Here is a 16433-nt window from a genome sequence, read left to right on the forward strand (position 1 = left end):
CCCATCCGCATTTCACAGAAGGGAAACTGCAGGATTATATGCTTGCTTGCTGCCTTTCTTCCTCGGTCAGGCAGGGGTCTATCCCCTGTCCTGGGAAGGGTGTCCCGTTAAAAGTCTGATGGCGGGGTCCCACCCCAGCTCTGCCCTGTGGCGTTTTGACCTGGACACGTTGCTTCCCCACCTTGGCCTTGGCTGTTCAGCTGACACCCCTTCTCACCATCGTCCTGGGACGTGGAAGCCAAACAGGGCCATAACGCCGCGCATCCCTGGCAGCCTGGGCTGGGGGCGCGTGGGGTGAGCTCTGACCTCGGGCGGGAATTCCCCTGTGGCTTCCATGAGCTTGTCGTTTTCATGGGGTCACATCCTATTTCATCTGAAATAGGCATTGTCTACAATGAGCCTGGACCTTGTTTTCTGGATTTTTATAAATGGGTCCTGGTGCAAAAAGAGCAGTATCCGTGGCCGAGATGATAAGCCTCAGTCCCTGGCAGGAAGGCCCTAACACCTTCCTACACCCCATCCCACTCCCCCTGTCACCCCCAAACTCCAGAGACGTGGCTTTTCCACCTGGATCCCCATCTTTCCTCCACAGCCCAAGCCCAGCCTCTTTCTGTACCCTGTTGACCCTGGAGAGGGACTCCAGACCCTTCTTTCTAAGGGTAGTGGGGGGAACTTAGGGTTGGGACACCCCCGAAGCCCTGCAGGGGCCTGTGTGTCATGGCTGAGTGGTGACAGGCCTGGAACCAGGGCTGTGTGTGAGGCCTTGGGCAGGTCTGTCTCCTCTGCCCTGCATCACAGCCTTGTCCCGCACCCACAGGCCCCGGGACCCCCACACCTATATGTCCCACCCTGTGCAGGCACGTGATGGCGGGGGTGCGTGCGCACACACAGGGACACAGACACACACGGGGACATGGAAGGGACACACATGGACAGGGACACATAGATACACATGGGGACACACAGGGACACGGGCACACATGGGGACACACATAGGAACACGGGGACATGGACACACATGGACACACACAGGGACATGGGCACACACGGACACGGACAGGGACACACATGGACATGGACACACGGACACACACGGGGACACACATGAGGACACAGATGGGGAGTGGAACACACGTGGACACGGGGACATGGACACACATGGGGACATGGACAGGGACACACATAGACATGGACATACACGGACACACACAGGACATGGACAGGGACACACTTAGACATGGACACACATGGACACGGGGACAGAGACACACACGGGGACATGGACAGGGACACACTTAGACATGGACACACATGGGGACACACATGAGGACACACGGGGACATGGACACGGGAACACAGGGGACACACACGAGGACACAGATGGGGAGTTGGACACACATGGACACGGGGACATGGACACACACAGGGACATGGACAGGGACACACTTAGACATGGACACACACGAGGACACAGACGGGGACATGGACACACGGGAACACACGGGGACACAGACAGGGACACACACATGCACACACACACCCTTGCTCCCAGCCCCCAGGATGCTGCTTTTTCATTATCTTATGTGTCGCTTCTGCAATAAAATTCTTTAATTAAAACATGAATATTTAAAACAACCCTTGAGAGAAACGGCCCCATCTCACCAGAGGCGCAAAAACGCAGAGACTGTGGGAAAGAGACGGGGAGACGGGGTTGTGGGAGCCGACCCCCAGAGACCCCGGCGCGGGGCGGCAGGCGGGCAGCGGGGAGGACAGGGAACAGTTGCTCTGGCCTGAGGAGCGCTCGCCGGGTCGGAGGCGTGACGCAGCCATGTGGCGTTTGGACAGGCCGGGTGGTGGGGGGGCGGAAAATGGGCCACGGGCTGGCCAGGCTCCCGGCGCCGCCATGCGCGGCCTTCTTGGGGTGCAGATGGAGGGCCGTGCCTGCCCGGGCCTCCCCTGGCCAGCGTGGGGGGGCGGAGCGCCCGGGGCACCTGGCTCAGCGGACGAGATCTGGGGTCTGGCACCCACCTGGCTCGGCTGCATGTCTTCCGAGGGGCTGCTGCAGCTCCCCGGTCCGTGAGCCGCCCACACGTGCACACAGGAGTGCCAGCTTCCTGGCAAAGCTTGTTGGAGGAGAAGCCCCCACGCACGCCACCCAGGAGCCACGGGCTGGCCCTGCGGCCAGCCCGCCCCTGCCAAGCTGTGTGACCCCGGCTGTTGCCCCAACGTCTCTGTGCCTTATTCCAGTGAAGGAGCACTCATCACGGGCCTGCCCCGCGCCGGGCACTGTTCCGCACGCTGGGGCCTACGTGGTGAGCTGGGTGGTGCCTACACCCGAGTGGAGACAGAAGATGGGGCAGGGGCCCACCAAAATCAGCAAGTTATCAGTGTTCACGGGCGATACATGCTGTGGAAAGAGAGAAAGGGACAGCGGGTGGGGCTGGAGAGGGGGGCTCGGGCTGCCGCCGTCTGACACAGCACGGCCAGGGTTTGCCGAGAAGGTGGTGTCTGGGCAAGAACTTGAGACCAGGAGCCCTGCAGGTATCTGGGGACGAGTGTTCCAGGCAGAAGGAACAGCCAGCACAAAGGCCCAGGGGCAGGAGGGTGCTTGGTGGGCCTCTCTAATGCGCTGCTAGAAAGAGTAAACTCGTTAATGTGTGGATGCTTCCAGCACAAAGGAAACCCTCAAGACACGGCTGCTGTTAATACTGCTACGAGAGCTTTTATTCCCAAGATCCCAGAAGCACCAGGGCATTCTGGGTCCAGGGACATGTCCTGAGGTGGGAGCTGCCTCTGGGCCCAGTGACCACAGCTGGCCCACCCTGCCCAGCGCAGGTGAGCCCCCTCCTCCACATGGCGCGCAGTCCCAGCCCACACACTCTCCAAATCGTCTTCCCGCGAGACCGCCAGCCTGGCCACACAGCCGCGGCACTGCCCTTTGTCAAGAGCGCTGGAATTGGCCCTGCACGGAGCCCAGCCTCAGATCGCACACGTGCTTGACGCGCGTGTGTACCGTGAGTGCTCACACGCACGCACTCACACACGAGCACAATGTACACACGGTGTACTGTGCACACCAGCCACGCACACGTGTGTACACATGCATGATTGAACACGCGTGCATACTGTGAGTACTCACACGCACACGCTCACACATGAGCATAATGTACACACGGTGTACTGTGCACACCAGCCGTGCACACGTGTGTACACATGCATGCTTGAACACGCACTCATACTGTGAGTACTCACATGCACACGCTCACACACGAGCATAATGTACACATGATGTATTGGGCACACCGGCCGCACACACGTGTGTACACATGCATGCTTGAACACGCGTACATACTGTGAGTGCTCACACGCACGCACTCACACACGAGCACAATGTACACACGGTGCACTGTGCACACCAGCTGCACACACCTGTGTACACACGCATGCTTGAACACGCGTACATACTATGAGTGCTCACACGCACGCACTCACACATGAGCACAATGTACACATGCTGTACTGTGCACACCAGCCATGCACACGTATGTACACATGCATGCTTGAACACGCATACATACTGTGAGTGTTCACACGCACACGCTCACACATGAGCACAATGTACACACGGTGTACTGTGCACACCAGCCGTGCACACGTGTGTACACACGCATGCTTGAACACGCGTACATACTGTGAGTGTTCACACGCACACGCTTCTGCACAAGCACAATGCACACACGGTGTACTGTGTACACCAGCCGCGCACACGTGTGTACACATGCATGCTTGAACACGCGTGCATACTGTGAGTACTCACATGCACACGCTCACACATGAGCATAATGTACACACGGTGCACTGTGCACACCAGCCGCGCACACGTGTGTACACACGCATGCTTGAACACAGTACATACCGTGAGTGTTCACACGCACACGCTCACACATGAGCACAATGTACACACGGTGTACTGTGCACACCAGCCGTGCACACGTGTGTACGCATGCATGCTTGAACATGCATACATACTGTGAGTGTTCACACGCACACTCGCACACACGAGCACAATGTACACACGGTGTACTGTGCACCCCAGCTGCGCACACGTGTGTACACATGCATGTGTGAACACGCGTACATACTGTGTTGCGCACACACTCACACACGAGCACAATGTACAGTGTACTGTGCACACCAGCTGCACACACGTGTGTAGACACGCATGCTTGAACACGCATACATACTGTGAGTGCTCACACACACACGCTCACACAAGAGCACAATGTACAGTGTACTGTGCACACCAGCATGCACACGTGTACACATGCATGCTTGAACATGTGCTCATACCCTCATTGCTCACATGCACACGCTCACACATGAGCACAATGTACACACAGTGTACTGTACACATCAGCCGTGCACATGTGTACACATGCATGCTCGAACAGGCGTACATATTGTGAGTGCTCTCACGCACACGCTTCCGCATGAGCACAATGTACACACGGTGTACTGTGTACACCAGCCGCACACACGTGTGTACACACACATGCTTGAACAGGCATACATACTGTGAGTACTCACACGCACACGCTCACACACGAGCACAATGTACACATGCTGTACTGTGCACACCAGCCGTGCACACGTGTGTACACATGCATGCTTGAACACGCGTACATACCGTGAGTGTTCACACACACACTCGCACACACGAGCACAATGTACACACGGTGTATTGTGCACACCAGCCGTGCACACGTGCGTACACATGCATGCTTGAACACGCGTACATACTGTGAGTGCTCACACGCACACGCTCACACATGAGCACAATGTACACACAGTGTACTGTACACATCAGCCGTGCACACATGTACACATGCATGCTTGAACACACGTACATATGGCGAGTGCTCACACACACTTGTACATATGCACACAGCCGTGCACACACGTACACACACGTGCTTGAACATGCATACACACCATGAGTGCTCACGCACAAGCACAATGTACACACAGTGTACCATACACACCAGCTGTGCACACGTGTGTACACATGCATGTGTGAACACATGTACATATGGTGAGTGCTCACACACGCACACATGTGCACACCAGTTGTGCACACGTGTACACACAGATGTTTGAACATGCATACACACCGTGAGTGCTCACACACAAGCACAATGTACCCAGGTGTACTGTGCACACCAGCCGTGCACACGTGTGTACACAGGCATGCTTGAACATGTGTACATACCATGAGTGCTCACTCGCATGGGCTCACACACAAGCACAAGGAACACATGGTGTACTGTTCACACCAGCTGTGCACACGTGTGTACACACATGCAGGCGTGAACGTGCACCTGTGCACGCTCAATATCCTGCACATATACATGGGCACACACCTGCACACACAATGCACATACCGATGTGAGGCATACGTGAACACACACGCATGCACTCACACGTGTGCACACACTTGTATCCACGGACGCACAAACACAGAGTGCTCACACAATGCATGACACGCATACACACACGATAGTGTGCACCTGTCCTTGCACACGTGCACGTGGAGGTGTGAACACGAGTGCAAACACACACATCTTCCTGTCCTCTTCTGAGGACCACTTCCAAACATTTCCTTCTTTAGCATCTCCCGTGCAAGCCCCAATTGCCCAGCCTCCGTCCCCAAGCGCTCCTCCTCTGGCAGCCTTCCCTCTGTCCCCCACCTAATGATGGACACGGGCATTGGTATTTTGTTGCTGGCATCGTTTTTGCTCAGAATCGCTTCCACCCGGTCTTCATTCCTCACGCAATCATGGAAAGATTATTTTTGCTCTTTCCATTTTAAAGACAAGCGGCCTGAGGGGCCAACAGAGCTGCTGGGATTGGCCCAGGACTCTCAGCGAGTGCGGGTCAGGCTGACCTGGTCCTGTGCTGGTGCTCCAGATCCCAGAGTGCCCTGCTCAAATCAAATGACAGTCCCACCTGGGGGACCCTCGACAATCCCACATTGAAGTCTCAGTCTGACCTCCGGATCTTCCTCCCCACTGCGACCCCACCCCGTGCTTCCCCAGCTCCTGGATGGAAATTTGGGGGTGGTCTAGCCATCTCCTTCCCCATGTCCTGCATACCAGCACAACCGTCAGCTCCTACGCCCCCCAGGCCCTCCTCCTCCCTCCCTGCCAGGCTAGCATCAGCTCCCTCTGGGGTGCCTGCCTTGGCCACCTCCCTGTCCCCAACTCCCGCTCTGAGCTCCAGCGCCCTTCTGCATTGACAGCCCAAGGACCACCAGCGCATGTCACTCTTCTGCTTAAAGCCCCGCGAGGCTAACACAGACCAGCTCTTATGCACGGCTGCCACGGTGGGCCGGGCCCTGGGGCCATCAAACCCAATGTGGCACCACAGTCCTTCCTTGCAGACAAAGAAACCAAGGCTCAGGGGGTAAATGACCACTGGGGAGTGGCAGAGCAAGACTATAGGCCGGGCCAGGGCCTGGCCCCGCCCTGCACCATCCTCCTATCTCCCAAACCAGCTACTGCCCCTCTGCCCTGCTCCTCCTCGTCCCCCGAGGACCACCTCCAGCCTCACCACGGAAGCTGCCCAAGCCAAAGTCACAGTGACCTATATCTTGCCCAGCCCAAAGGTCAGCCCTTCTAGCCTCCTACCTTGCTGCTGGGGCCCCCCCCCCCACACCTAATGTCCCCAGGGCATTTGTGCTGGTTTCCTGGACACCCCATCTGCCCCCACCACACAGGGGCTCTGCCTGCCTCCTCCTGAGACCACGGGAGAGGCAGTGGCCTCCCCCTTTCCTCTGCTCCTCTCCAGCTATGCTCACTGCTTCCCAGACGTTCTGGGATGTACAGGCGGGGGCCATGATTGGAACTGTGTTCCCAGATAACTGGCTTCCCTTGAAACCTCTTGTAGCTTATTTTCTGCCTTTAAAGACTTGGTTCGGAGCAGTCCTCTGACCTCATTGGCCGAGGGCCCTGGACAATGTCACCTGGCCCCACAGTGACCTGCCCAGCGTGAAGCCCCCAGCCAGGCCCAGCCCCTGGATGCTCGGCACCTGTATTCAGCTGCCCGGCCTGCGTGCCATTCAGCAGTCTGAGAAGAGCTGTCCCCTGCTGCCTCCCCATTCCGGCCACAGAGCCAGCCTCCCGGATGCTCCCACGAAACCCCGGGCATTCTGCCAGGGGCCTTCCACCACCAAACCTGCCCAGGAATGCCCACCGAGCCCCACCGGCACTCCGTTCCCCCAGTCACGTCCTCCCACATGGGCTCCCAGCTCTCTAAGGAGAAGCCAAGGTGCTCCGAAGGCCGAGAACCGCACAAGACCCGCCGGCCCTCTGCTAGGGTGCCCGGCACACGTCCACCCCGTCCGCGGCCTGCAATGCCCTTCGACACCCTTGGGGCTCACTGCGCCCCTCCCGGAATCTTGAACACGGCTCCCTGGTCCAGGTGACCCCCAACCTCCTGGTGAAACAGAGGCCCCAGCCCACCGCAGACCCTTCCCCGGCATTGTTTCCCGATGAGCTCCCTCGTGACTTTGGCCCCTTCCTCTGCCCCGAAGGCAGCCTCTCGACAACGGGTCTTTGTTGTTCTTTCCACTGCGTGTCCCTGGTGCCCACAGCACCTTGCAGGCGCGCCGTGACCAGCTGTTGGCTACATGCTTGGTGTGGCCGAACCACATTCAATCCCCAAATTTCAGCTCCCAACCACGTCTCCAAACAGCCCACTCGGCTCACTTTTCCTCCATGTAGCCCGGGTCCCCGGAGGCCCCACAGACCCCACCGCAGGCCATAGCAGCCCGTCTGCCTGCAAAGATGGAAGGACCCTCCCCCGGCCAGGAATTAACACTCCTTCATCCTGGGACAAATCCGTCGTTCATCCCTTCACTGACACTCAGCAGGCCCCTCCCAGGCGCCAGGCACGCGGGCCCTGGGACCCGGGACAAAGACCTCAGGCCGCCCGCCCGCAGCACATGCGTGCAGCAACCTTATCCCAACGCATTTGGCTTCCCTGGTGGTGTGCTCCGGGGGCGGGTGACCGCTCCGGGGGCTGGTGACCGCTCCGGGGGCAGGTGACCGCTCCGGGGGCTGGTGACCGCTCCGGGGGCAGGTGACCACGCTGGGGGCTGGTGACCGCTCCGGGGGCAGGTGACCGCACCGGGGGCTGGTGACCGGGGCAGCCCTGCAGAGATGACCCTCTCCCCCCGCCCGCCCTCTGCCCAGAGAGCCAGCGGAGGTCCTCTCCCAGCCGGGCACTCACCTGCTGCGCCATCCCCGCCCCGATCCTGGGTCAGGCTGGTGAGGCAGTTCTCAGGGCCGCCAGCCACGCCGTCCCTCAGGCAGACGTCCCCGCGGGGGGCCAGGGAGCCGGGGGCAGGGTCGCCGGTGTCCCCGCCCACGCAGGCACAGGGGGTCTGCATGATGCCGCAGGGGTGGGAGCTGCGGCTGCCCGCCAGACAGGCGTCCAGCCAGCGACACAGCACCTGGCAAGCGGCCCGGCTGGGGGTGCGGTTGCCCACCACCAGGTACTCCACGGAGAAGTCGTCGCTGGGGCCCGGGGGCCCCCCCCGCAGCCGGGGGCCTCGGTCCAGGGCCGGCTGCTGGCGCAGCATCTGCAGGAACTGCTTGCTGGCCTGCAGGAAGGCCAGGGGCGCCGAGGGGTCACAGAGCTGCAGCACCTCATCGAAGCTCTCCACGCCCAGGTAGGTGCGCGTGGACTCCAGGAAGGAGTCGAACTGGTAGGTGCGGACGCGGCCAGGGCCGCCACAGGGCGCGGGCGCCTTGGCCACCTTCATGTAGAGCGTGTAGCGCCGAGGGTCGGGGTTGCGCAGGGTCCAGGAGCAGCGCGAGGCGTTGGCGGGGAACACGGCGGCCGCCGAGAAGTAGCCGAAGAACTTGCCCTGCACCAGCGTGGCGCACGGCTCGGCCCCGGGCCCCGCGTCCGCCCCCGCGGCCGCCCGCGCCCGCCACCCCAGCAGCAGCAGCAGCAGCAGCGGGGGGCACAGGATCCGGAGGGGGCCTGGGGCGGCCGCCTGGCCCCTCATCCTAGCTCGCGGGGCCGCCGGGGTTCCGCGGGCTGGGCAGGCAGGCGCGGGCCAGGCCTTGACATGCCAGGGTCCGGCGACGGCGGGGCCGGGTGGGGCAGGAGCCGGGGGGCAGGAGGAGGGGAGCGCTTCAGACGATCTCAAGGGCAGCAGTGGCTCCTAAAGTTCGGGGCCCCGACACGGGCCTGTGGCTTCAGCAGCAGCTGGAAGAAGAGCAGAAGAGGGGATGGGGTGAGCCCCCGGGGAGATTGGGACCCTGGGCACGCTGCGGCCGGGCCCCACTGCCCAGCCTGGGCTTTGCGCGGCTGACGTAGGGCCTGGCGCGGCTCCCAGGCACCTGCCCGGTCCACCCGTGTCTACCTCCTGCCAGTGTGTCCACCTGCAGGGGGCCGGGGGCCTCCTCCTCCAGCCTGGCCGGAGCAGGGATGGGTGGGCAGCACCGGGCTGGGGGCCGAGTGCCACCGGGGCCTTCGCTGTGCCCGTGTGGCTGAGCAGTCTGGTGTGGCTCCCGTGGGCTCCGGGCCTGCCTGCTTGCTCCTATCATGGCCACAGCCGCCGTTCGCCCCTGGGGCCTCTGGTGGGGGGCCTGGCTCTCTCTCCTGGCCATCCTGGGTCTTGGTCCTCTCTGCCCCTCCTCCTCCCCATCCCCTGCCTTTCAGGGAAGAACCCACAAACCTCAGCGGAAGGAAGGGGAGGGGGCTGTGGAGGGGAGAAGTCACTCCCTCCATCCCCCAGGGGTGGGAGTGCCTGCCCCTCGCCCGGTGCCTCCTCACCGCACTGGGACTGTGACATTACCATACGGGTCACTGCAGCCTCTCAGGCCGCCTCCCTCCTCCTCCTCCTCCCACCCTGGGCACCCACTGGCCCCGGGGCCCTGCAGCTCTGGGCAGGGAGGGCTGGGGACGGAGCCACCCAGAACCACATACATCCAGGCTTCAGCCGACACTAAGCCTTTGCCTCACCCCTTCTTTGCCAGGCCAGCACCGGGACCCCCAGCTTCAGGATGGGGACACCCAGGCTAAGAGGGTAAGTGACTCGCCGGAGGTCACAGTGAGGGGTAGGAGAACCCACCGCGAACCTCCCCCACTGACCCCAGCCTGTGCCACAGCTCACGGGGTCCCCTCCCTGCTCTGGGAGAGGGTGCTGGCCGCGTGCTGGGGAAGGGGCGGCAGCCGCCAGCCCCTTAGTGCAGGGACAGCGGAGCCACTCTGGGCTCAGAAATGGGCGATGCCCCTCCTGGACTCGCCACCACGTGCACCCTGGCAAGTTCCTTCTGCCTCCAGACCTCAGTTTCCCCACTATCGCCAAGGCCGCTAGCTGAGCCAGCTGTCCGTCCCACGCAGAAGCTGAGCCAGTGGGTGAGGAAGGAGAGCTGCCGCCGGCCCCCCAGGCGGCCCGGCCTCCCCTCTGCTGACCTTGCATGTGCCGGCCGCCTGCCCACAGGGACTTGCTGCTTCCTGCTGCCCAGGCCCAGCTGGCTGGCGTCCTTCCTGCACTGGCTGTTGGCAGAGCAGGGAGCTGGGCACAGGCGGCCCTGGGCCCTGAGCAGACCCAAGTGGGGGTGCCCGGACTTGGGCTGCCCCTCCTGGCTGTGTGGCCTCGGGCGAGTCCCTTTCCCCCAGCCTCGCTTCCCCATCTGTAAAACGGGAGGTGAAGCCTCACTCTCTCAGCAAGAGGGTAAGAGCTAGACCTGGGGGTTTACCCGTGTTCGGGGCAAGAGGTGACTCTAGAGGGGAGAGGAGGCTGGAGTGGGGTTCTGGATCTGGGGTAGCTGGGCCAAACCCGGTCCTCTGGGGGCTCTTTCATGGCAGACATTTAGGTGCCCCGAGAAAAGATTTTACAAACTTCTCATCCTGGCACCTCTGGGCAGAGCTGAGCAGACTCTGCACTTGGCCCTTGGCCCTCCGCTGCCTCTAGACCACTTGGGGCCGGCCTTGCATGTGGGCATAGCAGAGCCCCCTGGCCCTGGCCACCTGCCCCCCACATCATGGGGATGGAGAGGCCATGGCCAGGGTCCTACAGCCAATCCCAGACTTGGTCGGTCCCCTGCAGGCTTGGTGCAGAGAGGTGGCAGTGTGTTCCGAAACCTCCCCTGAGCCTCAGCCCCCACTGCAGCACCCCCACCCCCCCCACGCCAAGTCCCAGGCTGGGACCTAATGTGGAAGCCAGCCCCCAACCTAGGGGCAGCCTTTCCCTAATGCTCCAGGCCCAGGGGGATGCTGGCAGAACCCGGCAGAAACTGACCTCCACATACATCTGCCCACCTCACCGCACCCCATCACCGACCCCAGTGGGACTGCACAGTCTGAGATGACCCAGGCCAGGGCCCCCCTCGGCCACAGCCCCTCTCCTGTCCGTACACTCCCTCTTCATCCCAGCCCCTGGCAGCCCATCCCATAGCCTTCCCGCGGAGGGGGCTGGTCCCGGGGGGCCAGGAGCGGGTGCAGGAGGTGGCCTGAGGGCCTGTGCCAGGCACGGGGTCCTCTAGGGCCTCTGTCATCCCATCTGGAAGAAGTAGATGCTCAGCCATGTGGTGCTGGGATGACAGAGTGCCTCTGCGCTCACACCTCCGTGGATTCGGCGGCCTGGGCTGGAGGAGACATTCTGCGGAGCTCTGTCCTGTGCCCGGCATTTTGTGTTGACAGCAGCAAACTGTAACCTGGGGCACTTTGTTAGGGTTCCATTTGGGACCCCAGAGGAGTCAGCCTCAGTGGGACTCGTAGGTGCCGGGTGCCTGAGCCAGGATCCACAGCCTGGGCTGCCAGTCGGAGCTGGCCCCTCTGCGCCGCACCTAACCCGATGCCTGTCCCAGGGCCGCGGGAGCCGGGCCGAGCCGAGGTCCTCCCGGCATCCCTACCACCAGCCCTCATCGTCACTGGCTCACTCCACTCTTTGAGCACCTGCGGGGCGGGGGAGGGGGGTGCGGCCCGCTTGCAGTGTCCTGCACACCAAGAAGAGGTGGCGGGGAGGGTTAGAGGCAGGGCCGTGCCCCCAAGAAGGGCAGCCCTGCAGGCCATGGGGGAGAGTGGTCTCGGCGGGAAGGGCAGGGATGGTGGGGGGGGGGAGGAGGGGAGTGGGGGGAGGGTGCTGGGGAGAGAGAAGACAGAAGTCCCAGTGGCCAGCTGGGCTGTGGGATGTGTGTGGGGGACGTGCAGGGGTGAGGGTGTGGCAGGGGGCAGGTCAGGCAGAGCTCAGAGCCCCCTCAGGTAGCTGCAGCCCAGGACCGAGGCTCTGCAGTGAGCCTTCACAGACCCCTAGGGCCAGAAGATGGCCTAGAAGTGCCCACTCATGGGGTTCTCAAACAGCGTGCCTGGGAGCTCTGGGGTTCCCCACAAGGGCCACCAGGGAGCCAGGGTCGGGAGGGAAGCAGTAGGGTTCAGGTCACATCTCAGACTCGAACTGCCCCACACGGTGGGTGCTGGGAAGGCTGTCCCAGCTGCGAGTCTGAGCATCACGGGACCGGCCCGGCCTGGCTTCTGCTGGCTGGGTCACAGGGCAGAGGCCCAGGCTGTCCTTGGGATGGCTTCTGCACCTGCCAGTGGGCACTCACCCTCTACCTCCCAGGCCTCTCCAGTGAAATGAGGCCTCCTCCATCCCCACTGGCTCCCTACCTGATCCCCTCCAACAAGACCGTGGATAGGTGGCCCCGAGGCCCCTCTGAGCCTTCTTGCGCCAAGGCGGCCCCAGGCAGGCAGAGAACTGGGCAGGCTTGGGGCACACTGGTGTCAGGCCCCAGGTCATACAGCCACGGCGGAGGCTAAGTGGAGTCTATCCCAGGCCACAGCGAGTGGTGCTGAGACGGTGGGGGCGTACGGGGGTGGTCCTGACCGCTCTGGTGCCCGGGGCGGGGTCCTAGAGGGGACAGTGTCCGGGTCAGGTCCTAGGATGAGTGGGGGCAGGGCCTGATCTGATCTTCATTCTGGGGTCCCTCTGACGGCCAGGGGCAGGTGCAGGCAGGGAGAGCGAGGCAGGGGCCTGTGTAGGGTCTGGGCCAGGGGAAGCTGGGGTCACAGAGACGACGCTGGGTAGCGGGGGCCCTCAAGGAGATGGGAGGCAGCTCTGTGCCCACATACGTGTCAGAATATGCCCATGTGCGGGCACGCGCGTGAAAGCACAGACGTGTGCATGTGCACACACACATCTGCGCACGCATGCACGTGTGTCACATGCTTGTACATGGTCGCATGGCAAGAAGAGAGCCGGGCTCAGCGTGTGCTCCCTGGGATGTGAGGGCCAGCCAGACGCTGGGACAGGAGGGGACCTGGAGGGGACCGCTTAGGGAGAACCCAGTGGCCAGGCCAGAGCCCCGAGGAGCCCAAGGCAGGGCCTCAGAGCGGGAGGGCCGGGCCCGGAGGAAGGCCGGCCCCACACCAGGCGCAGGGCCAGCGGGCAGCTCCCGCGGCTCCCACAGCACCTGCCCGGGGCTGGCTCGGGCCCCTCCCTCGGCCGCATCCAGCGCGCAGGCCTCTGCCGGCGGTCAGGGCTCTCTGACTCTGCTGTGGCCACCCGGGAGGGGCTGGAGGAGGCTCCGCCCTGCCGCTGGTGCTGGGCTCTCGTGTGGCCACCGCCGGTCCTTTCCACGGGCGCTCACAGGGGGCTGTCTTCTCCCCACACACATGCCACTGGTCTGGTCACTGGTCCCCCAGATCCCAGCCCGGGTGACTGCAGTTTGTCACCCACTGCCCCTCTTGGGCTCCCAAGGACAGTGACCATTAGCAGCTGAGCCTCTTTGGGTGCCCACCTCCCCCATCACCTTCTCAGGGCCAAACTGCCTTTGCTGCCAGGAAGTTCTTCCTGGTGTCCAGCCCCCAGCCCCCTGGCCAGCTTCAGCCCCGCCCCTGCTGCAAGGCCTCCCCGAGCCTGCGCGGGAGGGCAAGGGAGCCCTGCAGGTGTCTGAGCGGGATCACAGGCTAGAGGCCACCGGAATGGGAGGGGCGTGACAGTGGGCGGGGGGGGGCGGCGGTGCCAGGTGGGGACAGGAAGCTGGGAGTCAGGGTGAGGAGGACCAGTGAGAGTGACTGCTATTTCCTGAGCACTGTCCACAGGCTGCTCCACGGGAACCCCCCTGTTCAATCCCATGGCACCCCCGTGCAGAAGGAGCAGAATCAAGGCCACAGCGAGGCTCCCAGGGCCACCATCAGCCGCGGGATGCCCCGCCCACCTTCCACACCGTCCCAGACGCATCCATGCACGTGCAGGCCATCTGTGGCCCCGCCCCGACAGCAGAAGCCCCGGGTGCCTCGGTTTCCCCACCGTACAAGGGCCTGGGCTGGACGCTGCCCCCGCAGGCTCCATGATTCTCCAGCCCCACTTGGGTCTGTCCAACCCTCCTCCCCAGGCTCAGCACCCTCCCCCGCAAGGCCCAGTGCACACACACAGACCCACCTCAGGCCCGGCCTCCGCATCCCCTCCCCACCCACCCCAGGCCACCAATGGCATCCCCAGATGCCAGCCACAAAAGGCACTCTGTTGTCCTGCCCGGCCCCTGAACAGTGCCTGCCTGTGTGTCCTGGGAAGAGGCTGCACTGGGGGAGGGGTGGGTGGGCACCCTCAGCACCAGCGATAGCCCAGGGGCTGGCTGGCGGGCAGGGGCCGGCAGAGCAAGCAGGAGAGGCCGTCCAGGGACGCGCGACCACCCCCACCCATGGCAGCCTGCCCTCCCTGCCCAGGGGGTCCCATGAGCCCCCACACATCCCTCCTGGGCCGTAGCAGGTCAGGCATCCTGGTCCCCGGGGAGGCCGTGTTGGGTCTGGTGGGGGCAGGGGGGGTACTGCTGACATCGATCCAGGACAACCCAGGACAAGGAGAGGCCAGGAAGGGCCAGGCAGGCCTCCCTCCATGAGCACAGAAGCAGGTGGGGCGTGAGAACTTGCCCCCCACCCCACAGCCACCAGCTGCCCGCACTCCCAGCCCGTGTGAACCAGGCTCCCGGTGAACCCCCCATCTGACCTGCGGGGTACCCCAAGCCTGCTCTGAGGAGCCCCCAGGCCAGGCCCTTGAGAGGCCCTCCACATCACCATGCCTGCCAGCCCCAGCCCCTCAGGAAGCCTCCTTCCCTTGCCCGCCGGCCTGGGCCCAGGGGCCATGGGGGGGCACCTGGCTGGAAGCCAGGCAGAACTGTGCAAGAGAAGAGAGGAAGCCCCCCTCCCCACCCGAAGGTCCGCTGCTGGGAAGGGCCTGTCTTGTGCTGGCTCTGCTTCAGGCCCCCCCATACAGACCCCGACCTGCTCCCCCACCCACGGAGGGCAAGGCCGTCTTCACCTCTGTTTCCCAAAGGAGGTCGACAGAGCCCCCGTCTCAGTAGTCAGGAATGAGAGACTATCACCCCGCATCCCACCCCACTGCCCCAGGCCCCCCGGTCCCGGAGCCAGGGGCCAGCTCTCTGAGGGGCCTCGCCACGCCTCCTCTTGCCCAGAATCCCATCACCCCGAACCACTCACAGGCCGTGAAGACGCTCCGTGCACTCAAGCTCCTGGCTTTGCTTCCATTCTGCCCCTCCTGGACTGCCCCCGCTGCCCCTGCCTGGCGAACCCCTTCTTGTCCTTCAGGGCACAGGGCAAGGGCCTGCCCCAGGAAGCCGTACCTGAGCCTGCCGGGCCCTCCCCGGAGCAGATGTGTCCTGCATCCCCACGCATGCACGCGCCCTCGCACACATGCACACGTGGGGTCACTCACATCCGGCACAAACATGTGCACGCAGACTGGCTCTCCTGGGAGTGTCCTAAGTGGGGATAGGGACGGCATCTGTCCCAGGGCTAGGGGCTCCCCACCGGGGTGGGGGACTCTCATGAGGAGGGGGTTGCAGCGATTCCGAGTGTGACAGATGGCACTGTGCCCTCTCCTCTCTGTGTTGGCCGGCTCGGTGTCCGGAGTGAGCCCCTGTGCCCCGAGACAGCCAGAGGCTCTGCTGCCCTGCCCACCTGGCTGCTGGCTTGTGAGTGGTGCCCCTATCCACACCCCCACACCAGGATCTGTGCTCCCCAGGTCCCCAGGAGGATGGGCTTGTCCAAGGTCACCTGCCCAAGGTCACATGGAGAGGGCCAGCAGACAGCAGAAAGGTGGGAAGAAGTGGTCAGGAAGGGGCTGGGGGGCACGCTCAGGTCGTGGGGCTGCCCTGGGCAGAAGGTGCTGAGGTCCCAGGGGCATCCCCGGCAGGCCTGGCTGGGCGGAGACGGCAGAGGTCCTGACGGCGTGTGGAGGGGATGAGTAGAGACTGGCACTTAGCCTGCAACCGCTCCAGGGAAGTGAGGTCTCTGGCTCCCAGGGTCCCCGTACCTCCTCCAACAGCACCCCCAGGAGACGCAGGGTAGGCATCCTGACCCAGTGCTTGGAGGGGCAAAGTCTCCCCCAGCTGGAGGCT

The 16433-nt window shown here is 63.2% G+C and overlaps 1 protein-coding gene across 4 annotated transcripts in view; it reads right to left on the reverse strand.

The window, feature by feature from the left end:
* ADGRB1 (adhesion G protein-coupled receptor B1) overlaps positions 1-9088 on the reverse strand; it is a 68397-nt gene extending 59309 nt beyond the window's left edge. For all 4 annotated transcript variants that reach the window (XM_078071926.1, XM_078071925.1, XM_078071924.1 and 1 more), the window contains exon 1: positions 8290-9088. In XM_078071926.1, coding sequence (XP_077928052.1) covers positions 8290-9073 — 784 coding nt within the window. In that variant the 5' untranslated portion in view covers positions 9074-9088. The remainder of the gene's footprint in view (positions 1-8289) is intronic.
* Between the last annotated feature and the right edge of the window lie 7345 nt (positions 9089-16433).

Source organism: Halichoerus grypus, chromosome 5 (assembly GCF_964656455.1).
Source record: "Halichoerus grypus chromosome 5, mHalGry1.hap1.1, whole genome shotgun sequence".
NCBI classification, from domain to species: domain Eukaryota; kingdom Metazoa; phylum Chordata; class Mammalia; order Carnivora; family Phocidae; genus Halichoerus; species Halichoerus grypus.